Source organism: Xenia sp. Carnegie-2017, unplaced genomic scaffold (assembly GCF_021976095.1).
Source record: "Xenia sp. Carnegie-2017 unplaced genomic scaffold, XeniaSp_v1 HiC_scaffold_2, whole genome shotgun sequence".
NCBI classification, from domain to species: domain Eukaryota; kingdom Metazoa; phylum Cnidaria; class Anthozoa; order Malacalcyonacea; family Xeniidae; genus Xenia; species Xenia sp. Carnegie-2017.
In genome coordinates, this window is record NW_025813482.1 from 7,588,184 (window position 1) to 7,614,625 (window position 26,442).

General features: G+C 33.3%; 3 protein-coding genes across 4 annotated transcripts; all 3 read right to left on the reverse strand.

The window, feature by feature from the left end:
- Positions 1-95: 95 nt before the first annotated feature.
- Positions 96-13,813, reverse strand: LOC124440039 (arf-GAP with GTPase, ANK repeat and PH domain-containing protein 1-like). 2 transcript variants are annotated; one of them, XM_046990366.1, is made up of 18 exons: positions 13,465-13,813; positions 12,129-12,193; positions 11,679-11,849; positions 11,041-11,182; positions 10,775-10,909; positions 6,617-6,819; positions 6,416-6,490; positions 5,839-5,943; positions 5,258-5,351; positions 4,270-4,836; positions 4,000-4,088; positions 3,851-3,928; positions 2,713-2,800; positions 2,236-2,353; positions 2,055-2,159; positions 1,662-1,749; positions 1,245-1,412; positions 96-608 (listed from the first exon to the last, which is right to left on the reverse strand). In XM_046990366.1, the coding sequence occupies exons 1-18, from the start codon at positions 13,622-13,624 to the stop codon at positions 438-440; spliced, it is 2,622 nt and encodes an 873-aa protein (XP_046846322.1). In that variant the 5' UTR covers positions 13,625-13,813; the 3' UTR covers positions 96-437. The 2 variants fall into 2 exon arrangements, with proteins under 2 accessions (XP_046846322.1, XP_046846323.1); XM_046990367.1 differs by lacking the exons at positions 10,775-10,909; positions 11,041-11,182; positions 11,679-11,849; positions 12,129-12,193; positions 13,465-13,813 and adding an exon at positions 8,784-9,131.
- A 1,086-nt stretch (positions 13,814-14,899) lies between these two features.
- LOC124440701 (V-type proton ATPase subunit F-like) lies at positions 14,900-18,331 on the reverse strand. Its single transcript, XM_046991126.1, has 5 exons — positions 18,221-18,331; positions 18,066-18,147; positions 15,710-15,792; positions 15,483-15,605; positions 14,900-15,121 (listed from the first exon to the last, which is right to left on the reverse strand). The coding sequence occupies exons 1-5, from the start codon at positions 18,290-18,292 to the stop codon at positions 15,092-15,094; spliced, it is 390 nt and encodes a 129-aa protein (XP_046847082.1). The 5' UTR covers positions 18,293-18,331; the 3' UTR covers positions 14,900-15,091.
- A 4,649-nt stretch (positions 18,332-22,980) lies between these two features.
- On the reverse strand, positions 22,981-26,248 carry LOC124440049 (protein FMC1 homolog). Its single transcript, XM_046990374.1, has 3 exons — positions 25,939-26,248; positions 23,723-23,872; positions 22,981-23,591 (listed from the first exon to the last, which is right to left on the reverse strand). The coding sequence occupies exons 1-3, from the start codon at positions 26,014-26,016 to the stop codon at positions 23,502-23,504; spliced, it is 318 nt and encodes a 105-aa protein (XP_046846330.1). The 5' UTR covers positions 26,017-26,248; the 3' UTR covers positions 22,981-23,501.
- Between the last annotated feature and the right edge of the window lie 194 nt (positions 26,249-26,442).

A 26,442-nucleotide genomic window follows, 5' to 3' on the forward strand; every position in this document is an offset into this window, starting at 1 on the left:
ACAATGACAATAGATTACAATGGATAGGTAAAATTGACATTGAGCAAAAATGGAAAGTAATGAAGGTTATTGGTTAAATAATATTAAACGCATCGTGTTGAGATGAGATTTAATTGTCTCCATTATAAAATTAATGGTCAATAAATTACATTTGAATATTTTCACTCAATTTAATAAATTACATATTTTCTATAGTATATGGTACACGTTATACAATTCATTTGAACCCGGACACTTTCAATGCAAACTTTAGTTAAAGTAAAGATAAATTATTTTCTTTCATCGGTGCAGCAGGTTATTTACAAATGTCAAAAATTTGCCTAAAATCACTGAAGACACTGAGATCTTCAGAACTTCCCCCTTCAATTCAAATAATGCAATACTGCTATGTACAATAGGCCATACGTAGATAATAGAAATCCTCTTTACACCAATCACTACGATGTGAAGTCACCACTATTGGATGAACCACTACACGATAAAGAACGACCAACGTTTTGACAACCGTTGTTCTTCAATATCTCCTCGCACTCCCTACTGCCACTTTCACGAGCATACCACAATGCCGTTCGACCACTACCATCAAGTAAGGTCACGTCAGCAAAATACTTAATTCAAAAAAAAGAAAGTTTTTTAAAAGATTCGACACATAATCATGCAGAGCATTTAAAGGCAGATCTATGATTTCAAATAAGATGAAAGATTTATATATGTTATTTACCGGATGGGAGGCCCCGTACATGAAAAATCTTTTCACGAGGTCTTAAAAGTGGTCCGAGGCCAAAAGAGAAGGGACGCTTTTGAGGCCAAGTAAAAATTTTTTCCATACGACTGACGTAAACGGTAAATAACATATTTATTTTTTCATTTTATAACGTAGAAATTCGCTTTGTAAAAAGGCCGATATGTTGCTTTTCTATAGTGAAATTACATTGTTTTTGTACAAAATTTACTTGTCTGGATAGTAAAATTTACTCTCGCTATTATAACTATCATCTGAATACACTTTGCTTTCTCGTTTCAAGTTTAAAAGTTTGCATTTCACTTTGTAAACAAATACATCGCGAACAATATATCATTTTTGGATCACGGTCAAGATATCGTAAAAAGCTGTCAGCTGCTAAAGCCAATCAGATTACGCGAAATCAAAAAAGATCGCTTCGCATGCATGTATATAAAAATAAATAAAATTATCAGAAAAAATAAATAAAAAGTTTTGTTAAGAAATTCGCTCTAAAACTTACCCAGATCAACAACAGAGTGATCACAAGATTACCCTTAGATGCAGAAATATGAAGAGAAGTTCTTATCAAATCGTCGTCTTCCCTTTCATTTACATCCTTTTTCTCTGCATGAGCCAGCAATAACATCACATCACTTAGATCTTCTTTTTGAACAGCTTCAATAAGACGCTATTTGAGAGAATAACAATCAATCACTAGGTGGTACCACACGCACCTTGGATGCTAAGTCGTAACCCGCATGTGCGTAGGGGATAATTTTGATTATTTACAATACAGTAAAAAGTAATGAGAAAATTTGACTGGTGAACAACTTGAAATGAAATGAACCAAATCAAATAAGCTTATTTAATGGCACGCAGAAAAGCATACGATAACCAAGTGGGCAAATGAGAAGCAACAAAAAATTCCGAAATATACCAGTCCAATAGAGAATTTTGATGTCGGCAATTGTCTGACGTATTCCTTGTTTACATATTTGGCTCTTATCCACCTCTCTTTATCTTCCCTAAAAAACATCAACATTTCTATGAAATAAAAGTATTGAAATAACTAAAAGTAATAAAATAACAAAGTGCAACACGACGATTGAAATATACGCTGTACACTGTATGAAAACTGTACGATTTCACTGTTCCTAAATTACGTAGCCTTGCTCAAATAACAAAAATTTAAGACTATTTCAAATGAAAGAAGTGGATAGCAAAAAGCACCTAGAGTATGAGAACCGTTAAAAAGCAAGCGTCCACCCCCCTTGATGACCTTTCCTCTATAAAGGGACCATCCCATGAGGTCATGGAGAGAGACATATACCTTGGTGAAGATGGTTGAGGCTTTGATGCAGATTGAGAACAGGCTTCCCATATACTGTTCGTTAAATTATTTCCTATTGACAACATTACAGCCCGAATTTCTGGCCTAAAAACAATGTTGTAAAAAAAGGTGTCGGTGATAAAAATGCCGTCCACTTATATTTTCAATATTTTCTCCTTACGGCCATTCATCCAAGTCCAAAGAACGAACTCTTGAAACATGAGTTCCAAGATTTCGATGGAATCCACAGCAAGCAATACATATCAATGCACCTAGATTCAGACTTGCCCAGTCGGGATCTGTCAAATATTCAAAAGGCCAATCTTAAATTACAAGTTTATAATAATGGTTGTGTTGTATAAGTCACACGAACAAAAGCTTCGGCGGTAAGATACAAGTAGCCGTTCTTTTTTATTGTTATTTCTTTGAATGCTGGCTAAAATTAAACAAAAACAACGTGACGACGACACAATTTCTTTGATTTCGTCATGTTTTTACGGTTGCGTCGTAAACTAACTTGTTTCAGGTACACTACAACTGAAATAACATATGACGTCTGGAAAAACTAAGCATTTACAAAATACTTCAATTTTGAACATAGTAAAAAAATATTAACGATGTATTAACAATCTTAACAAAAAAGAAATTAACTACTTACTAGGTTCCCCACAATCCGCACAAACATTGTTTCCTGGTACTAGTCGGATAGGCTGCAAATCACTTTCCGACGAAGAGTTACTATTCATCTAAACATGTATTAGAAAGAGGTTGCACACTTATATTTACTATTGAAGCATTAAATTAAACATGGTTTGATAGCAGCTAGAAGTTTTTCGTTCAAATCACACTGAAATTTATTGATACGGTAAACATGAAGTGGAAACAAGTGTGGCGAAGATTCATAGACTAGTAGATTTCATAGAGTGGAAATAAGTGCAGCGAAGATTCTTTGACTCGTAGATTTCATAAAGTGGAAACAAGTGAAGATTCATAGACTAGTAGATTTCATAGAGTGGAAATAAAAGATTCTTTGATTCCGAAACAAGTAGATTCATAGACTAGTAGATTTCATAGAGTGGAAATAAGTGCAGCGAAGATTCTTTGACTCGTAGATTTCATAAAGTGGAAACAAGTGAAGATTCATAGACTAGTAGATTTCATAGAGTGGAAATAAGTGCTGCGAAGATTCTTTGATTCGTAGATTTCATAAAGTGGAAACAAGTGAAGATTCATAGACTAGTAGATTTCATAGAGTGGAAATAAGTGCAGCGAAGATTCCTTGACACGTAGATTTCATAAAGTGGAAACAAGTGTTCGTAATAAAGTAAATGGTTTGAACCCGGGAGTATCGTTACATGTTTGTAAATGTAGATCGTCCAGGTTGGTATAGTCCTGAGAAGGACTGTTTTTGTTGTTGTTGACTGACGTTGCTTGCAAAACGTATGTAGTCGTTAGCAAGTTACCATTTACTTTATTACGATCATTTGGACGACAGAGCGAACAACTTGCTGACGACTACATACGTTTTGCAAGCAACGTCAGTCAACAACAACAAAAACAGTCCTTCTCAGGACTATACCAACCTGGACGATCTACATTTACAAACATGGAAACAAGTGTGGTGAAGATTCATAGACTAGTAGATTTCATAAAAACATACATACTTAAAGTAATACAAATGCTGCGGGACAAGTGACATGTGACTATTTATTTAATGCATTTTATTTAATGAATTTTAGATAATAGTTGAATAGAAAAACCAGGAAATATTATATATTACTTAATGATTGACTGACCTTATCCCTGCCACTGAAGTTTGACTGAAGACATGATAGAATTCGTTGTTCAATACTATCAACCCAGTTTTTTCTTTCCTGTAAGACACAATAACAATATATATATATAATCTACAAAGAACACCGGCTAAAGCCAAATGTTAAATTACCTCAAAGGATGACGCAGCAAAATTCCAAGATTTACCATCAAGTGATACAATTTTGAATTCGTAGTCATATGTTTGCCCATTTCTGGTGTCTGTATGTCAAAAGAAACTTTATTTAAAGAAAAACAACCAGCGATGGAAGTGCGTGTTAATGTAGGTACAACTGTGAACATGAAACAGAATGACTTATTTAGACTAGAATACCTTTCACATTCATAATCAGCCTCTCAAAATAATTAGATTTTGCAGTTCGTAAAAATTAGCCTTACGAACCTGTTTTTTCATTGGAAGCTATTGATTTTGTGGAACCGTTGCTCTTTATTCGGCGATGCCCCTTCTTCTTGACGCTCCCTGCCGGAAGAGTATTTGTCTCAAAGCGACTGTCAACACTTACTGAAGGCCACTTTCTCTCTTTGCCATCACTAGGTGTAGTCACAGGTGAAGTTGAAGGTGTAGTTTTTGAAGAACTAATGTATTGTGATGATTGCGTTGTTTGTACGGGATATGGACTGTTTCCATTCAATAAACTTTTCTGCAACTCTTCTGGAAAGTTGCTAAATTCGAGTTCACAAGATTGTGTATTTTTGTTAGTACGACGGTTTTGTGCACGTTTGCGTGGAATTGATTCACTTCTATTAATTGTTTGATTCTTTTTCGTTTTCGTCGTCGATTTAACATGAGGTACAGAGTGGTTGATACTATTATGGTTTTCCTCGACGCCATTTTCATGAAAAGGCAAAAAATCGTTTGATATCACCAAAGATCCGTTCTCTTTCACGTCACTTCCACGAAAACCATCTTCTGAGTTATTTTCTTTACTTCGTATTCCCGAAGTTTTACCTGTGTTACAAATAACTACATGGTTGGAACAGAAGTAAATAGTCCACCGTTTAAGACACTTTTAACGTTAGAGCCACTAAGTCACTGTGGCAATTTCTAAAAAATACTGGATTCCATGCTAGGCGAATTCAAACTAACTGTTGAAAAGACAGGTAAACATTTTCGAAAGATTGCACAATTGGAAAACACTGTTTGAAAAACCATTGAAAAACCACGTTAAACAAAACGTTTTCATACACGTGCTGAGGCATGTAAAAAATATCAAATAGTAAGTATACAGCTACTTTTCACATTTTCATAATTTACAATACTATCATTATTAGTTCATTTTAAAAATTTATTAGTCAATTTTTATAGCGAGAAACATTAACAAACTCTGGAAAAAAAGAATAACTGTGTGTGTTAGATAAAAATCTGTTACCTTGTAAGGTTGCAATGGGAGGAATTTCACCGGGAATTTTTACTGTACATTGTTTCAAAAATATTTCTTTTCCATGGACATTGGCAATGTAATCCTAAACGAAATAAATTCTATGTAACACTAAAATAATGAATTTTTCTAACCATTTAAGCTAAGATCACTTGAAACAATGCACAAGAAATACAACCGTTTGCAAGTGAAGGGCGGATCTATGAGATAGACGTATATGCCATGGCATGTTTTCTGATGACATGTCTTAAATTAAAAGTATTTCTGTTTATCTGTGATTTACTAATCTAAAAAAATACGCGTATGTTACGTATCTATGGCTTCAAAATAAAGCATTTGAGCATCGTTATTTGAGCACTTTACTAAATATAAAACATTCTGATTGGAGAGCATTCAGTTTTCATCATTTTCAATTCATTGTATCTTGTGTCATTGATATATATGTTAATAAATCCGAAGTCGTGCCATAGAAGTATAAATTTTGTAGCTACGTTAATAAACACAACTTCAATCTAGAAGTAGATATTAGCTACGTTAATAAATATTAAGTTATTCTACATATTGTTACTTACATGTAGAGAGGGATAATAAGTCAATATACCACCATCGCTTAAAACCACAAATTTCTTTTTCCATTCTTTATTAATCGAGTTTGTTGTTCTTTTCAGAAGGTTTCCCTTACATAAAAGTAAAAACTTTAGTATGTTTTCACGGCTACAAAACTATATGTATGGTTGAAATGCATTTGAAGTTTACGGAACTTATGCTTCCTAGACGATATAGAACTACAAAACCTCAGACAGTGTACATCTATATATTGTATATGTAATTGTTGGAACGCTTCAGTTTCGTTGCTATTACAAGAGTCATCAAATATCATGTTTGTTTTCAAAAATTTCACTTCTCAACAACATTGAAATTTGCCTAATTTATGTTAAAATAACTGCTATAAACAACGGAGATTTACAAATTGAAAAGTAATTCTATTTAATAACTGCGCAAAAACGAGCAACTTTTAAACAAGACTAAAATGCAATAAATGCTTTAAAATCATTTAGATAAACAGTCCTTTCAAAATATCTATTGCTGTAATGGAAACACCACACATTACAAAAACCCACAAACACAATCAAATATCTTCCTCATTACCTGTTTCACAGGAATATATCGCCCAAATCCAATTTCTTGGTCTCCATCCACATCGTCTTTAGGTTTTTCACTTTTCTGAAAATAAAAGACTCCATTACTTATCAAGGGTAGTTTGCACTAAGGGGTGTAAAGGATTAGAGGTCATAAGAGTCATAGAACGCGAACATAAAATATATTAACTTAATATTTAACTCAACGTACCGATCCAAATATAATAGTTCGCCTTCGGCTAGTTCTTGTTTTGGAGGAGGGTGTTGATGACGGACTAACTTTAGCCGTAGTTCGTGAACTGCCACCACTTTGAGTGGAGCTTACAGAAGTTGATCGCCCATCAGTAGCAGTTGGTAATATCGGGTCGTATGAGGTTAATACAGCAGATTCGATATTAGCCATCTTCTCAGAGGCTAAAAATATCGAAAAACGAAAGCATTAACTTAATAATGTTAGAGTGTTCTATGAAATTTCTGTAAAAATAATGAACGACAACATTTGGTAACCAGGTTTGTAAGTTCACTTTAATTTCAACTACATAGAACAACAGTGTAAAATAGTTAAAAATACTAAAATTAAGCCATCGCCTTTTAGGTAAGGTTGATGCTGTTTTTGGAGATTCAACACCACATCAAGATTCATACATTTATTAAAGATAAATTGCTACACAGAATTTATCTGGTGGGGAAAACGTGTTTGAAAAAATTTACATGTGAGCCAATGTAAAACGAACTGTAAGCTCGGTTAGATGAACAATTTAATTTAAGATGAAAAATTTTATATAACATGGTCACAAAAGTTCATGGATAATATTGTACGTCTGTGTGAAATTGGCAGACAGTTAACGCAACCTGATAAAACAATCATGAGAAATGAGTATATATATATATGCAATTTTGTGGAATACTCGAACATAGATCGTCTTGACCTATACTGCGCCTTGTTCAGGTCTTTAAGAATATTAAAGACGGATAAAATTGACACGCTTGATGCAAAAAAATTAGTCACCTCAAGACAAAAAGCGAATGAAATTAATAATATGTTTAAAACATAAAATAGAATTTGAGAGCATTAATTGTTACTTTAGTTAATTAATTAAATCATCAAAATCAATAAATTATTTGAATATCATTGCAACAGACAGCGACAAATGGATGCGAGGAGGACGTTAGGTCGGTATCTTTGAGTGGACAACAGTGGCTAAAAGACTTCCGAACAAGGAAGCAAAAATTGCTTCTTCAAGTGGTTTTTGTCATTAAACCAATCCAAATACTGTGATGAGGGTCGATTTATAAAAGGAAAAATTCCTTATAAATAGCTACAATGATAATAACCGATATTTTGTTTAAATATCGTAAATAGCCTTAAGACAAAGATAAATTATATACATATACGTAACTGGTAAAAGAATAATATTAGGAAAAGTGCTCAATACCGAAGTAGAGCTAATATTTATCAAAAACAACTTTTACTTAGCCATAAAATTTTATTCACTACCAATTTTCCATTCTAAAACTGTTGTATATTTATTTTATGTATAACAACTTTACTTATCAAGATATATAGTTGCTAAGAGACATAAAATGACGTACATTCCTAAGCAGAATTTGCATGACAAGTGAACGAGACCGACACGCAATCCGTACTCAAAACAAATCTCATTTTAAAGCTTTTACGAAAGTTTTGTAGTACAGGGCAAAAGAAGGGAAAATCTGCCAGCCAGTTAAAGCTGTTGTATTCTTTCAAATCCAGAGTAAAGAGAATTTATGTACGAGAAAAGTTGCGAAGAAAACACTCATTAAAAATTCCTCAACCTTCGCTACATCTATAAAGTCATGCAATTCTAGTGCTGTAAGGCATTTATACACGCATGTACTTCGATATTTTTAAGAATTATTCGTACAATTTAAAGTAACTTTATATCTCTTTTAATAGATCATTGACTTAACTGAAACTTGACACTATAAAAACAAAATTACTTATCAATTCCTTGATAGCAAGATTATGAAAACATATTTTGACAAATCGAGGTAACTCACTCGCTGAGTAAATCGCAAGTACAAATCAAACTCTTCAATGTCCAAAATGTATTTCAGTTTTAAGAAATGTTACATTTACAACTTTACATTTCAAATGCAAGGAGTCCTTGTCAAAATTTCCGCTAAGAAAGTAACTAAAATTAAAAGAATTGGCTTAAATTCAATAATATTTATAAAGTGAAATCAACGCATTAACCATGCCATTGAACGTTATAGAGGAGTTCTGAACTTGTGATTACTTGTTTCAGCGGGTGTTGACTAAGATCAGGGAGATTTAACCGGTTTAAAAACTAAGAAGGCTCTTCAATATAAAAAATAGGTATAAATAGTAAAAATACCGTCAATTCTTGGGGTCTTTGATTTAAGAATAGCTGCTTCAATATCTTCCCAGTTTGTAATAAGATCATACGATCCAGAGAGCTGAAAGCTTCGACGCATCATATTCTCAAATGTACGATATTCTAATAAAATACCCCTTCGAAATTTTCCTACATTTGTACTTTGTGAGTTTATGTCTCTCGTTTCATTCTTTGCTAGAAAGCCAGGCTCAGCCACTTGTTTAGCTTTTTCATTACAGTTGACGAGCTGTTCCGAAGCCTTCACGATAGGTAAACGGGACCTACTGCTTTCTCTTTTCGAATACTCGGAATTTTTCATCGTGAATACAGACAGAAAACAAAAGAAACGATTAGCCTTTCACGAAAAGCGCCTGCAGTCGAAAATATTATCCGCACTTTATATACGTACAAATCGCAAAAAGCGTACTGAGATACTTCTTCTAAACGTTCGTACTGGTTATCGTTGCTAAAATAAAAATTTCCGTTTATTTTTAAAAATTTATGTACGCCAAGAAGCTCATTTCTGAAAATATCAATACACTTTATTGATGCCTAATCATTTTAGACCCACCCAAACGATATCATGTTGAGCAGGTACTTAAAATATTGTTTCCCTGTTATCGTTGTGCACGGCTATGGAGAGGTACACGACCGTCTCTCAAAGTCTTCTTTTACAGTTGCTTTAAAAGAAGTCTTTACAAGCAAGGTCTTAAGTTACTACTGAAGTTAATCATTGTTCAAAGAAGATCGCCTAAAGACTTTTCTGCATAAAATGAAATTATTGCCCGAATTAGCAGGTAGCTGGTGGTACAAGCACACTACTTTTGTAGAAAGAACTGGGACGCTTCGTTACCCTCTATCTGTGTGGAAGAATTAAGCACTAGTGTCATCAAAGGTTTCAGTCAGTTCCTAAATTTGGGGCAATTTTCAACCAATTTAGGCATTCCGAACAAAAGACTTTCTGCTTTTTCTTTCATCATATAATAAGAACTTCGTGATTGAACTGAGTGCTACGTTTTACTGTATAATTTCCTAGTCTAAAAGTTATATACAAGAACCTAGAAAATCAACGATTCAAAATAACAATTTAGGGAAACTGCTTAAGCAAATGTAATGAAATTTTTGATGAAGAAAAGCTTGTACCAACATCTACGTAGCCTAAATATAAATATGTGTTTAGAATCAGATATACATGTTTAGTTCTATCAATTTGCTTAGTTTAAAAGCATTCAAAAAAGTGAAGTTATGAAATGTACTTTAAAATTTGTTGCCTGTCCTTGATTAAAAGTTTAACTCATATTCCTTGTCTGTCATTGAACACAACCTTAGCTCAAATTAGTTGTGCGTCCTAGAATACAAACTTAACTCAATTGTACGTCCTAGAATACAAACTTAACTCAATTGTGCGTCCTAGAATACAAACTTAACTCAATTGTGCGTCCTAGAATACAAACTTAACTCAATTGTGCGTCCTAGAATACAAACTTAACTCAATTGTGCGTCCTAGAATACAAACTTAACTCAATTGTGCGTCCTAGAATACAAACTTAACTCAATTGTGCGTCCTAGAATACAAACTTAACTCAATTGTGCGTCCTAGAATACAAACTTAATTCAATTGTGCGTCCTAGAATACAAACTTAACTCAATTGTGCGTCCTAGAATACAAACTTAACTCAATTGTGCGTCCTAGAATACAAACTTAACTCAATGTGCATTCTTGAATGAATCGTTTACTCAAATTCACTCATGATCCGAGGGACTAAAAATTTGTCTTTAGTTTAATGAGCTTTTCTTGTAGAAGGAAGGAAACAAAAAAAGACGAAGTTTTGGAACTGTAAAGTTTGGGTTTTAGTACGGGTTTATTTTCGCAGCTAAAGTACACAACACTCTAGCCTACGTAATACAAGTTAAAAGCTAAGAACAAAATGAAGACAAAACGCAGAATTTTGTAGCTATTATGAGAATATTTACTATTCACAAAAACTTACCCAATTGGAACATTTGGTTTATGCTTTCTCCAGTTTCAAGACAAACTTCAACGTAAGTACAGTTGTTTACATGGCTCAAGCGTCTGTTAATCTGACTTGAATAAGTAGGATTTATTGAACTCTGATTATTGTGCTCTAAAAAATAGTTTGAAAATATTTGGTACACAAATCTACGTACGTGTATAAAAATCTTCATTTTGATGTACATATCAAACATTTCACCGGTTTCCAAGCCCTTAGCTGACAAGCATTAATAAATATTTTACCTTTAATGCCAACCAAAAATACAGGAATGTCTGAAAAATCTCTGTAATCTGACATTCTGTTGTAGTACCCAGGTAGAACACTGGAACTGAGTTCATCATCAATGTTAAATACCAGAATAACACCATCTAACCAGTTCACAAACTTTAAATAAAATGCTTTAAATAAGTACATATTTGATTATGGATACTTAGGTCATAGGATATGCAACATGACACTACATTGATTATCAATAGAGAAAGTGCTCAGTGGTAAAATTGCATATAAATTCACGACAAATGACAATATTTTTCACTGGTCTACTAATGTACACATTAATAATGTCTATTCAACATTTGTATAAAAATATAAGCTTAGACAATATACTTATGGATAACTTGGAATCTTTTTGGTGGAAAGTTCCTACTCTTTGTATGATGTTTTGCTAACATGCAAGTTGCCTATCTGTTGTTGTTATTATTGCCACAATTTATTGAATGGTGACAAATTTGACAAAAGTTATGAGTAAGTACCTCATTGATTTTCTAAAAATTCACAAAATATGGAGTTGACTAGAGCCATACATAACACCTAAATTTTTGTTGATGCACAAATGAGGCTTCACTATAAATACTACCATTCCTGACAATTTATACACTACCTCAGAATCTGGGGAGCCAGTTTCATTCCTTATAAGCAGTAGATAACTTTGGCCATCCACTAAGACTTCTTTTTTATGACATCCATTCAATCTTTCCTCTTTTGGAATTTCTCCAGCAAGAAAACGGTGGACTAATGCTGATTTACCAGATGTAATACTACCAACAACACCCTGTAGAAAAAAAGCAATGAAATGAAAAACCATTTATTCTATAAAAATAAATTACATTTACAAGGTAATATGCACATTACATAATAAAAATTAAATGGCATATAGCCTATGCATCTGTAGATTTAAGAACATTATCATTATATTGTCTTTTGCAATGAGCTGACATACAAAAATACAAAGCAGGCTGACTATGCTACTAAAAAGAATGTATGAAATGAGGCAAAAAATGACCTAAAGTTGCAATTACTCCTCAAGAAAATAAGTATAATGGATACTAACCAACTTCAATTCACAATCTTGTGTTGGCTTGTTAGCACTAAATTCTGGGCTATGTTGAAAGCAATCTATGAAGGAAAATAAAAACAACAACAATTCAATGAAATTTCCTTATACTAACATGGGGAAGTAATTTTTTTTACAAAAGATAAACCAAGAGATGAAACATTATCCAATCTAAATAATTACGTACATCTAGATACAGTTTTTCAAGCTTATTACATATGTTTATTAAAATAAAAAATAGAAAATTAAGATAATGGGTTAAGCTCATATGTTATATAATGTGCTAAGAATCTTATCTTCAACAGCCTGCAAAGCCATAAAACTAAAAATTTCAAAAATGAAATGACTACAAAAGTCGTATCTGAAAATGAAAGAAATGTTATCAACATAACCAAATAGGTTTTTTTTGCACAACTATTGATGATTTTCAGCAAATCTATGATAAGCTGATATTAATTCATAATACTTGATTCATAATTCTTTCTCATGAGTATAATATTACACTAAAACAACTTCCTGGAGATTGTTTACTATTCATACATTGGAAATTGGAATACTCTCGAAAATAAACTCTTCAGAACAAGAGGCTTTCAAAGTTATTACTTACTACTTAAGACCTACGTAATAAAAAATTAATCGCGTTTTCTCATAAAATTATAACGACATACGTCTTTCTTACAAGAGTTAAACATGAACGAAATGATAGGTATTTTAAGAATGCTTTTATAACACAATAAATGTACTCCATCCTGTTTACATCGAAGCAAATAATTGACAATTTCATGGCTTCGTCATTTAGATACACACAATCAACAAACATTAAATAAATTTAAAAGGTTTGTTTATCGCTCAAGGAAAGAGTAATTCAAATAATTTTTAAGACTGAGCTCAGATATCCTCAGAATCCCATTCACTTTTACGTACGTAAATGAATGGATTTTGTGTGTCATTCAGCGTAAAACTGAATCTATTACAACCTGTATAACGGTTTTCTTTAAAACCGGAACAATCCAGAATAATTCAACAATATTCATCTGTTTAGCAAAATAAAATTGCAAAATCAGTATTAAAATGCAAAACATAAATACATCGACAGTTCAGAAACTTTTTTTAGATTTATTACAACCCGATCACATAAACCCTTAAAATGGCTACAAATCTGCCAAATGGCTGTATCCACATTTATCATATTTCATAACCTTTACTCAAGAAGATAGTCTTACTAATATTTGAGAAGTGTAGGGGAATTATATTGTACAACAATAAAGTGTCAATGAAAGACAGTCGTAGTTGCATGAAACAGTGTGGAGGGTATTTCCTTGTATAAACTTACCTTCAAGTTTATTGACCAACTTTCTCATACGAATTTTAACCGGAATATTGTCAATTTCTTGGAGAAGACCATGAAGATTATCCAAGGTTTTGTGAATGCTTTCAAATCTAGCGGCTTCGTTACGTATGGTAGAAGCCAAGGAAGGAATTTGTTCGGACATGGCTAATTCTTTGTCTAAGTTCTATATGTTTGACGACAGCTGTACGTCTCCCTACTCCTTTGTTTCAATATTCATTTGGCAAGCCATTGATCAAAGCAACAGCTGCCCGTATACGTATGCCTGAATGAATGTCCGGTGAAAACCTTCCGAAATGTCATTGTCCCTGCAATTTGATCAGCATATCTATTTATCAATGTTTTTACGAATGCGCCTGCTAATCTTTGACTGCGGTTTTACATATAACAATTTTAGAAAGGGAAGAAAGGGAGAGTTTTATTGCAAAGTGGAAAATAAACTCATATACACACGGTACAGATCCATTGAAAGACGTGACCTTTGCTGAAAATTGTATTGGAAATTAGAACATGGCCATTATACGATTTAAACGTGAATATAACAGAGGTTCATAAAGTAAATAAAAGTGATAGTTGACTTAAAAGTTGACCTTAGTCGTTACTATACAATAAGGTCGTGAGAAAAGTTGATTTGTTTTCTTGTCTCAAGTAAATCTTTCAAATCTGATCAAGAGATAATTATTTGCGATGTTTTCTTTATTGTCGTCTGCTTTCTGTTTTCTTTCCATGCCGATAATTTTCATGGCTTAAAAAAATGCAATTCTTCCGTAATTTTGATCTCATTATTTATAAATCAGCTTTCCATAGTACATCTCAGCACCAATCACCAATCATAGAATTGCAAATTTGAAAATAGTATTCTTGACACAATTATTAGTTAAATTAAAAGACGGACAGACATGAACCCAGTTTTAAAGTTTCATTTTACTTCTTAAAGAGATTTTTGCAGACAAATCGCGATCATTGCATGCGTTGCAGCGATTTTTTGAAGCTCTGACAGTTATTTCGCAAATCTTATCAATATTTGGCTGTATGCAATCTATGGACGAACTCTCATTCCTATTCACATTACCTGATGGGACAGAAAACCATTCTAAGACAACTTTTCTTTCCCACATGACAGTGATGGCACCATTTACTTTATGCTATATTCCTATGTTATGTTTTGTACGACATTTTACAACACTTATGCCTTGATAATTGTATCTAATACACACAAAATGTAAGATAAATATACATAAAAATACGGCCAAATTAGTACTCTTGTATTTTGCAACCCCCCAAACATCTATTTTTCTCCTAACCCCCCTGTTCACATGGCTTAACCAAACTTGCTGGCTGGCCGCACCCCTCAACGCAACATAGAATAGTTTGATATTGTGCTATCCAATGGTTACAAGCTAGCCTACACAGTCCATACTTTCATAATTTGAAAACGTTGTTGATGAAAAAGAATACATGTAAAGTACCGTTTGTATGTATAAAAATTATTCAATAACGGTTAAGTTATTATTTATAAGAAACTCAGGTAAATAGGATTCAGAACTCCATTATTCATACTACTAATAATTATATTAGACAGACATTTAATTGCAATCTGCATGTAGAGTTTTTACTTGAAATCATCAGCACTAAAAAGACCCTATAAAAGAAACAAGAGATAGATACGTAATATCGTGAATAAAAGGCGCATGTTAAAAAGTGAGGCAAAAACTTATTTTTACATGTATTTAACAAAACTTGCAAACAGCCGCATTTGTGGTGATTGCAACCACCACCAGTGAATTTGCCCATGTACTGTATCTTGTTGCGCACGTTTCGGTGTATAAGTTTGACAAACATTTTGATTCAAGTACGTACACCACGTACGACATAGTGTTGAATAAACAAATAATAAAACTAATGAAAACTTTAATCCAAGTTGATCATAAGTTTTTTCTCGTTTGTTAATTCACGCATTGTGTTCCTGCCACTTGGCAACATTTTTGAGAGCTTTCACCTACCTTAGCCCTTCTGAGAATGGAGTCTTTTGAAGGATCATATGGATGATGTTTTGATGGAATTTCTAGTACAGCAGGAACTGCTTGAGTATAGTTATCTAATATATGCCGGATTTCTTCAGCAATCTAAAAAAATGATACATTGTGTACTGTCCGAGTGCATAAGGATCAAAACCTGATGTCCAAAGACCTAAAAAATTACACAAAATTTATTGACTAAGAAGACTCACGACTTGATTTATCAGGATAATTGCAATATCGCTGCGATTTGTGAATGTCTTGAAGGTCTCCTCAATTTCCCCAACTGAGGTGTCTTAAACAAATAGAACAATAAAAGGATAAACTTATGGAAATGAAGTGATGCCCAACTTTAGGTTCTGTATAAAATATGAACGACCACACTACATCACTCTTTATGAGTAAACGTATAAAAGTTGTAACTTATCATATGAAACCCCTCTGTTCAAAATGTTTGCTTTGTTTATGCACGTGCGGGTGAAGTAGGTTTGAGGATAATTTTATATTTTTATGATTTCCTAAAAACCTTGTAATAATTGAAAAGTTGATTTGGTAGTCCTTGTAAAAAAATAAATTTATAAATTTATTCATTACTACACAATATAACATAAAACATGAGATATATTGTACGCACTTGACGAAAGATTGTATCTAACGCTCAACTCTGGTTTCTAAATACATCTTTCTCAATAGTCATGTGATTTTAACATACTCATTGTTAAATGTTTTGATTATGTCATTCAAATCGTCATTGCTCCCAACTAATATTTATTTATTTATTCACTGTTATTTTTAGTTACTTAAGTTTATACAGATTCATTCTCATCAATTAATATCTTCATTTGAAATGGAATATATAACCTGCATTTCCAGCCTGAAGATTCTTCAAAAATCTAAACATCAAAATGCACTACACTATACAACTCCATAGTGATTGATTAAGCGTTTTTCACCTTAATTCTTGCACAATATTCATTTTTTCATCTTTGAAGGTTTTTAAACTACAGTTTGTCTGCTGACATCATTGGTGTCAATCCTGCGATAATGGGGGGAGACCATATTCATATATTCAGATATGCCAGGCTGATTTTTTGAAAAGAAATAAGCCAGGCATAGCAGAATACATGAATATGGTCCCCCCCAATTAAGCACAGGATTGATGCAAATGGCTGACATATGATTTGCAAATTTGTAGATTAACAGGATTTAAATAACACTAAACAATACGATTTTCAACAAAATTGTGCTACCTTCAATTTTATCACAAAACTTATTTTGAAATTCCATACTTCTCTTAAAAATCCTAGACCTGAACTTGAACAAAAGTTCAAAAAACCGTAAACTGTTTCAAAAACCATATGCATTTGATTTGAGGTAATATCCTTGACTAAAAAAATTATAATTTCTATATTTAACAAGGAAAACCCAAGGCCTTAGCCGGAGGAATATTCACACATATTTTAGACAGGGATTTTTTAAAGTAGACAGGCAAAAAAATTCAAAACAGTCAATGGGCAAATTTATTCTTTTTCAGCTTTTCATGTTGTTAACAAATACAAATTAAAAAAAGAAAAAAGGCACTCAAACAGCATTTTCAGTTGCTATTTACTAGTTATTATTCTAGTAAATAGTTCATTGTATGCAAAATAAAAAAGAATTGCATCAAAAATTAAATATCTTTCTCATCAAGTCTGAAAATTGAAAGTTTGTGAACAAAGCTAATACTTATAAATACAAAGCATATCAAAATAAACCACATAAAATCAAGAACCAAGTTCTGCTTTGCAAGAATAACGAACATTCTAAGTAGTTCTAAGTATTTTTTGACAAACTCTCAATTATATTTGATGGAAATGTGGAACTTATATAATATGTAACATATTTTTACAAATGAAATCAACAAATCAAAGGTATGTATAAAGTATCAGTGCAAATAATATAGGTCAATATCAACAAGTATGTACATGAACCACATTAAACACTGTCCTTACTGACTGTTACTATTATTTACAGAAAAATACCAACGATTGCCAAGTTTTTCCAAACAACCAAATATTTGCCACTGCTTTTACTTAAACACTGGATTTAATGGAAATTTATATTGCTACGACACATATTCTACATACATATTTATGTCTTTGGGTGCTGACTTAAAAATAATATTTCTACTCTGAGTCAAATTATCATCGATGAAGAATTTTGTGAATCACTTTTAATGAAAATGACTCATGTATATATGAATCATGATACATTTACATTATGCAATAAAAGGTATGTATCATTATGACAATACATGCTGAAAATTGTGGAGCTTTTACATCTATTACAGTCTGCTTTCTTGTGTCACTTCAAATGATAATATAACTTCTTAAAGTAACACACATTACGATGTTGTCAATTTGTCATGGCAAAAAAATGAAGAAAATTAAACTCCCATTATCCCAGTACAAAGATTTGGATTCTTAAGAAAAACATTCAAAATCCAAATAGACAGAACATGATTTCTTAAAATACCGTATCCCAAAGAGCATCCTTTATGCAGCAAAACATTTCTCATTACAGTTTTACCTTTGGTAACAACGAAGAAATTTTTCTGTCGTTTATCGTTGATTTCTCCAATTCCTCCCAATAAGAAACCAGTGCAAGTATCCTAAGACAAGCAAAAACTTTATTTGAGTAATTATTTAAACAGTGGCATTGCTAGAGAGAAAAATTATTCTAACTTCGTCCCCAATCACTGCTAAAAGTCTTCCTTTAGACGCCAGAGCTCTCCCTCCACCCGTTTTGTTCGCCATTTTGAAAATCGTAAATGTAACACTCACGCATCATTCACGTGATTTACACGCGCACGCATTTAATTCTCGAGTGAGGTAATGTGAAGGGTACAGCGCAAAATACGCCGTTGGCGACCGACCACCTCTCTCCACTACAGTCAAGTCAGGAGGGAAGCTGTGAGATGAGATGAAGAAAAGAAAAATCGATAGAATATTTATAAAAAGAGATTATAAGTGGGGAGGTATCGCAGCTGGGGAAGTACAAGGAGAGGATATAAACTCTACTTTAGTAGAGAATCTAATAAATAAGATGGACAGGGGATTGCACTGATTTTAGTATCTCAAAAGTGGAAAGATAGTGTGCTGGAAGTGAGGGTCAACACCAGACATGTTGATGGTGAGAATGATACAGATAGAGAAAAGAAAGGTAGTATTAGCATACGACCCTTAGATGGGATGAGAAGAGAAAGAGAAAGAAGATGAACCATCTTCTTGAAGATTCGCATGACTATGAAGATGAAAAGCTCAAAATTGAAGGTGACCTTAGATGGACACGTGAGTAGGAAGAGTAATGGTTATGAAGGCGTACATCATAGCTATGGATCGAAAAGTGAAGAAGAGGGGAAATCTAAGACGTGGCTCAAAGACAAGAACTGTTTGTGCAACAAAAGGTATATAAAAAGAGAGAAACACCTCATATTTTGGAGGAGGAGACAAATAGTTCCAATATTTAAACCAGATTTGTGGATACTTGAAAAATTATTCAAGTAGTGAATCCATGCATTGTTAAAAAATTAAACAGTTCAGTTTAATGCTAGGAGAAATCAGAATGGATGCTATTTTCATCAACAGACAGTTTAAAAAGAACCGTAGTGAAGGTAACTTGTCAGTATTCTATCACTTCTTTGAGCTGCATTTTGCTGATATTTCCTGCAGCAAGCAAAGAACAACTGTAGGACAGACTTGTAACATGGCAAGAGATTTTGGAAAAGTATGAATTGAACGTCAATGTTAAAAAGACCGAGCTTCTGGTATGCTGTAAGAAATAGGATGAAAAAGTGACCATCAGAGACAGACATGGATAAGAATTAAACTAAGAAAATTGTTTCAAGTACCTGGAATAACCAATTGCTGATAAAGGAGGAAAGAAGCGTATAATATGTTTTGATAACTATCAAATGACATACTAGAAAAATTTATGACTTGAATTAAGAATAGGTACGCGTTGTGTACATATAGCATGTCATTAAAAACATCGCCAAAAATAATTTGAATTTGCTTACATTCCTGACCAACGTAACTTGCCACTCAAGTTTAGAGTAAATCAAAAAGTACTTTTAAGTTGTCTTTTACTGGAGATGTTCATGTTCTTGTTTTCTTATAATATCAACTCAATGCAGCATTTTAAAAAAGCGCAAGACAGGAATTTTTTTAAGACAAAAAGTTCCAATGGCTTGATTGTGAAGGGCTTAAAAGTCAAATATTATTTTGAATCGGTCACGTAGCATAACAGTCAGGCAAGTACACCACATGACCACTGACCACGTTTTAATTTTATCAAGTCATGCAAGCTAAAGACAAAAATTATAAACTAAAATTATAAACTGACATTTATTTCGCAATTGCTTCGTGCAGCGGATGTAGTTGGTGAAAAGTGCTGCCAAGTTCTTGGTAAAAATCTTTTTATACATTTAATGATGCTATTCTTTACACAATCCTTAATTCTCCGGATGCAGTCCGGAAGAACGTCTAGGTATTCTTTTTATTTGAAATTTTTCAGTATTCCAAATATGCATTGGCTTTGTTTTAAGATTTCCAAAGTATTTACACTCAATATATTTGGCATAACTGAAAGATTTCAATCGATGATCTTAACTCATTTAATGCAAATCAACCTACAAAATTTCACGCAACAAAATTACAAGCAATGTTCTCTCAAGGACTCACGAAGATACACAGTCAAACTCATATCAAGAACCTAAGAACGAAAACATATACGTGTCGATATCATGTTTCCATGACAACAACACTTACACATCAACAAGATACGAAAGGGCAATGTAATGATTGTACACTGTTCGATAAAACTATGTTTGACGTGTATGTACTATAACATAAACAATCTCACTATAAAGGTCGAATTCTACAGAATAACTACGAGTTAAGTGAAAAATCAATTCGTTGGTTATGCTTGTACCTAAATAACTTTATTCCTAAAATAAGACGGTGATGGAATGGCTTTAGAATACTAATATAACATCAGGAGACCAAATTGGATCGAAACACAACGGAAATGACAGCAGGAGCAGACAATTAAAGACAAAACACACGTTTGTTCTTTCCGGTCACCCACCTGCTTGCCGCAATGAAGCCTAACAGGTGGTCGAGAACATATACTGAAAACAGGTAATAAGCAGAACAGAATTCTCGAAGTATTAGGGTCGCCTGGACCAAGCCCTTGCGCTTATAAACTAAGGTTGGTTATAAGACTACAGAATAGTCCGGAAATTTATGGATTGCAATAGACGTATTGAGTCGGTCAATTTTTTTGGGACCCATATTAAATACATTGCTCTCACATGGCTGGGATCGATGTTGCTAAGATTTGGTATTCAAACAGGAACACGAAATGAGACTATGTCGTTGATGGAAAATGAAATCGAAAATGGAAGTATCCTAGAGTCGTTGTTTGTGCTTGGTTTATGTTTTACAGCGTGTACTGTATATTGTACGAATATACTGAGAAGATGTGAACAACACAATAAAGAAACATCAAAAATAAACGACCCAACATTGTTTGGATTAAGAGAGTACACACTGTCTGAACTGAAATATTTTGATGGATCGAAAGGTCCAATTTATATCGCACTAAATGGCAAAATATTTGATGTCACTAAAGATAAGAAGCACTATGATTGTAGCGGATGTTATAAAATTTTGGCAGGACGCGATGCTAGTCGCGCATTTGCAACTTTATCGTTTGATGTTAATTCATTGCGTTCAAAATACGATGACTTATCCGATTTAAATTATATACAGAAAAGTAACTTATATGAATGGGAAGTTATATATACAGAAAAATACACTGTCGTTGGCAAGATTGTGAGAGAACACAAGACAAAATCTTTGCAAGAAATGTCTATGAAATCTATAATAAACAATATCAAAGTATCGCAAAGTAAAATACATTCTATAGAGCAGTTGCCACTACCAGGAATATTAAAAAGAGACTTACGCAATTTTATGCGTGAACACATTGATGAATGAAAGGACGATTATAATAAATTGTTGTAGTTTTACTAACAAATATCGTTATGCATAATGTATTGAATATAATATTGTTTCTAGAGTAACCGAGTAGTTCTTCGTGTATTTTTATTAAAACGGCATACTTAGCTTAGTTTACTCTAAAGTAAAATTTAAATGGAAGAATTTAAAACTTCAAGTGTTCAAAAGATTGCACTTAACTGGTATTGTAATTTAAATAGCAAATTTGTGTTTGCCATTCTGGCCAAAAATTCGGAAATGGTTCGCCTTCGATAGTTTTCCATCACATCCGTTATGGACAAAGCGTTTGTCAATTCGTTGGCCGCAGTACAACTTCTTTATAATAACTATATACAAAGTATGTGAAAAACGTTGACAATTTCTAAAGATCAGTGATGTATTCAAGCCAGCAGTAAGTATAACACATACATTCCAAATATTTATTTCTAACGTACCTGCAGGCGAAATCATTTGCAAAATTTTCTCTCATTAATGAACACGCAGTATTCCAGGAGGTTGACCACAATTGAACTTTTTTGCGCAATATAAACTATCAAGCCAAGAAAAAGTGTTTTCTTTATTTCCCAACCCACTATTCACAAAAAAAAAACATCCCACATCAAAAACTACGGTAACCGATATGTTTGAGATTAAAATTAATGGACGGCCGATGTGCTTGATATTCGAGGTAAGGTCAGTAAGGTGTGAAGGATGGCCGATACAGTGTGAATGGTGGACGATGTGCTTGATATTGGAGGTAAGGTCAGTAAGGTGCGAAGGATGACCGGTATAGTGTGAAGGCTGGCCGATGTGCTTGATATTCGAGGTAAGGTCTGTAAGGTGTAAAGGATGGCCGATACAGTGTGAAGGCTGGCCGATGTGCTTGATATTCGAGGTAAGTTCTGCAAGGTTTAAAGGATGGCCGATACAGTGTGAAGGGTGGACGATGTGCTTGATATTCGAGGTAAGGTCAGTAAGGTATGAAGGATGGCCGATACAGTGTGAAGAGTGGACGATGTGCTTGATATTCGAGGTAAGGTCTGTAAGGTGTAAAGGATGGCCGATACAGTGTGAAGGCTGGCCGATGTGCTTGATATTCGAGGTAAGGTCTGTAAGGTTTAAAGGATGGCCGATACAGTGTGAAGGGTGGACGATGTGCTTGATATTCGAGGTAAGGTCTGTAAGGTGTAAAGGATGGCCGATACAGTCTGAAGGGTGGACGATGTGCTTGATATTCGAGGTAAGGTCTGTAAGGTTTAATGTACAGGCCGGGTTGATTCGAGGTATGCCGTTGTTTTTAAAACTAACACTGAGAAATTATCTAGTTATTTATAGGAATGATAAGAACTCAAAGTTGGTCAATTTTAGGCCGGTAAGTGTTTTGTTAAGGTTAGGAACAACGGAGCAACATCTTGTATGGAAAAATTCCTTCACAACAGTCATAATGGGGTGATGTTTAACTTTAATATATTTAAGTACATTATATGGTATGACATGTCAAGTTTGCTGAAAACTTGTATAAAAATGGAGTATTAATGTAACTGTCTTGAACTACATAGAACTAAAGTGATTTGTAGTTGACTATTTCAAATATTTGTTACGCAAAATGTTACACGAGCCGGCCACACGTTACAACTTAAATTTTTTGTCCCTGCGATATCAGGGATGGCGCCACAAAATTGAACTTAGGAGCCACGACTTATATTTACTAAATTTACTGCGTCTTACTTTGCCACAAGTTAGGATAAAATATATAAATGTTAGTAAAACGTTTAACGGGGAAAAAGTGGTGGGGCTCAAGCCTTGGCGCCGTGCCCGCATGTGTTGCGGTAAATTAAAGTGATTTGATCTAATTGGAATATCCGAGGCCAAAATTTGTCCTTGCAACGTGTAACTAAAGATGAAATTTGTACTCGCTGCAATTTTTCGCATAAAACAGACTTTAGCATTAAGACAATTCTTCTTAATTCAATTCAGGAGGTAGTTTTAAACCAACTTTGCTTGCAGTTTTTTCCACAGAATTTTCTCCACCTTTGTATTTCTCATGAAGTAACTAAAACATAAAAAAGTAACAACTATTTACTTATTAGTTATTGCTAAACAGCAGAGCCAATCAGTATTCTTTCATAATTTCGTTAAGGAACTGAGAATACTGTGTTTAAATGTGTTCAACTTTAGCGCTACCTTTGCTCCTTCGATACTTCTCAACAAGCATAAGTATGTTTCACCCAGATACTGAAGAGATTCCCCAGAATCCTCATTTTTATGAAGATCTTTATTAACACACAAGGACTTCACATAACTATATCCGTACTTGTTTCTATACATCGAAATCTAGTCAAAAAAGGAAAATGACTTTGATTTTCTACATTTTATTTTCATTAATCCTACAAGGAAATATGGAACAAATAATTTTATGACAGAATTGACAAATACTTTCAACAAAATTTTAGTGTATTTGTGCACACAGAAAGCGATGTAAAGTAACATGATACAAAAATCGATAATATACAAGCAATTTAATTCTGCCTCACAAATACTTATAAATTTAAACAAGAATGGATTAAACATTTAAAGTTTAAATAAACTTGCTGTTTGGATACCTCCTAGATTTGCCTATAAGGCATTCAAAGCACAAATATTTTTTGAGTTCGTCTAATTAGACCATCATGCATAACAGTAAATTCTAAATAAGATTTGGAAATAAAAATGCGAAATTGTACAGGATCCAATGAAAAAAATTTAAAATACTTTACATTGATCAGTGCAGGTCTGTTGAGTTACAGCTAAATTTTCATTCATTAAAGGATTTTGATTGACTGATATTAGAATTACTATCAAGTAAAACTTTATCAATTTTTCATTATGAAATCGAAAGAAAATCAATGTCATGAAGTACTAGAAGTACATAAAGGTTCTCTTATTCAATTCATATGAGTTCTAAACATTTGAGAAGTTATTTTCTATACTGTGAAAGCCATCAACTGCCATTGCTACATTGCAAGTTTTTCTCTCAACATGCCACAAACAAAACTGTTGTAATGGCCTAATCCAGAGTAACTGAGCAGTACTAGTGATTAGTGTGTGATACTTACGGGGAGAACCACCAACTATGTTCAAAAATATTGGTTGGATAAGAAAACTTTGAATCGCATGTAATGTTGAAGTTCTGCTGATGATTGTGTGGTAGGTTTTGGAAAAAAAATGATCCTTCAGATGTATGATTCAACAGTTTGCAGGACCAAATGATCCACTAAATTTGTTCATCCAACTGTTTAAACATAGTTAAAGGTGTTAGAATTCGTGTGTTATTGCTACGAAACAGAAACTCACTTTCAATTTGGTGACTGCTTGGGATTAAAAATGTATCCTTCAACAATCAGAAGTTTTGGAATCAGAACCACAAACTAGCTGGGTTTGATGGAATTAGGAATCTTGTTGATGAGCTAAGGCATCATCAAATCTTTTGTCTATTTTCTTTAAAAGTTTTTATGTAATACTAAAAATGGAAACATTTAGCATTGGTTCTAAGGAGACTATTCTCCATATCAACCCCTTCTACCTTACGATGTGTAAAAATATCACATACTAAACAGCTTGATTTAAAAATGAACAACAAGTGGGTGCCTCAAACAACATTCATGAGAAAGTATTGATTAGGGACAATTATTGTTATTAATGAATATTTAAAGAGTATAAATATGTCACAATATATATGTCTATATTTATAATACCAGAGCTGCAGCTGCTCCAGCTTTTGTAAAATATGTATAAAGTCAGTCTACAAATTGATAAGCAACAAAAAAGTATGTTAAGCTAAAATTGTGTGCTTTTCTCAGAAACTGGGGAGACAGAGGATGCTTTAACCCCATCCCATCAATAATTTTGTACCAAGTCAATTTAATTTTTTGTTTCCAGGTCTTCTACTTGCAAGTTGTAACCAACTTCTGCAGTTCCTGTGATCAATAGCCTCCCCCCATTTTGGTTCCCTGTTTCTATCAAATAAAGACAGTAAGTTCCAGAACATAGAGCCCTAGCTCCCAGTCTTTTGTGGAATGTTTAACACTGGATGTAATCCAAGATTGTGGGACAACATTGGTAAAAATAATGGGGTTGAGTTATGGTTCCTTCGGAATATATATATAGCCCTTGTCAAAATCACAATTAATTTTGATGATTCTATTTTTAAAGTGATTTTGGATTTTCAAGTGGTCTATTCATTCATCGTGGAACTGTGGTTGGTTCAGATTTTTATAAAATAAGTTTTAATAAGTTAACGTCACAAATTAAGTAACAATAAAAAGTGACGAGTGCCTTATTTATCGTAAAATGTGCCCAAGTCTCTCATATTTCCATACTGCATTCATTCTCGCACATTTAATAAAATACTAAAAACATACATTCACTTGTCCAGCAGTCTGTCGAAGAGCATAAAGTATTTCTTTATATAGATATATCGATTTTTTTTTTGACGCCATTAATCCCAAGGAAGCCACACAAAAGTTCACGAAAATTCCATAAGTCAAAACGGGCAAAAATGTGCTTTCATTTGAAGTATTTTGAAGAGTGAAATGTGAATTGTGAAGACATATTATATTCTACAAAACTACAAATTCACTAAGTAAACGGCAATATCTTGATTACTTCATGTTATAAAATAAATGTTCCTACATGGAGAGGGTAGTTTGGGCCTCTGGGAAGACAAGCAAGGAACTTGTCTTCAAGATAAGCAAGGGGAAGAGCACTATGATAGCGCTTCATTCCACGGCTTCGTAGCATTAGTATGTATAAAAAGACATTTTGTTATGCACATAATACCCACGACCAAACATTTTATTATAAATGTTTGAATCAGTTTGAATACGAACACAGAGCATTACCAGCATTACATTTGGTTGTGAAAA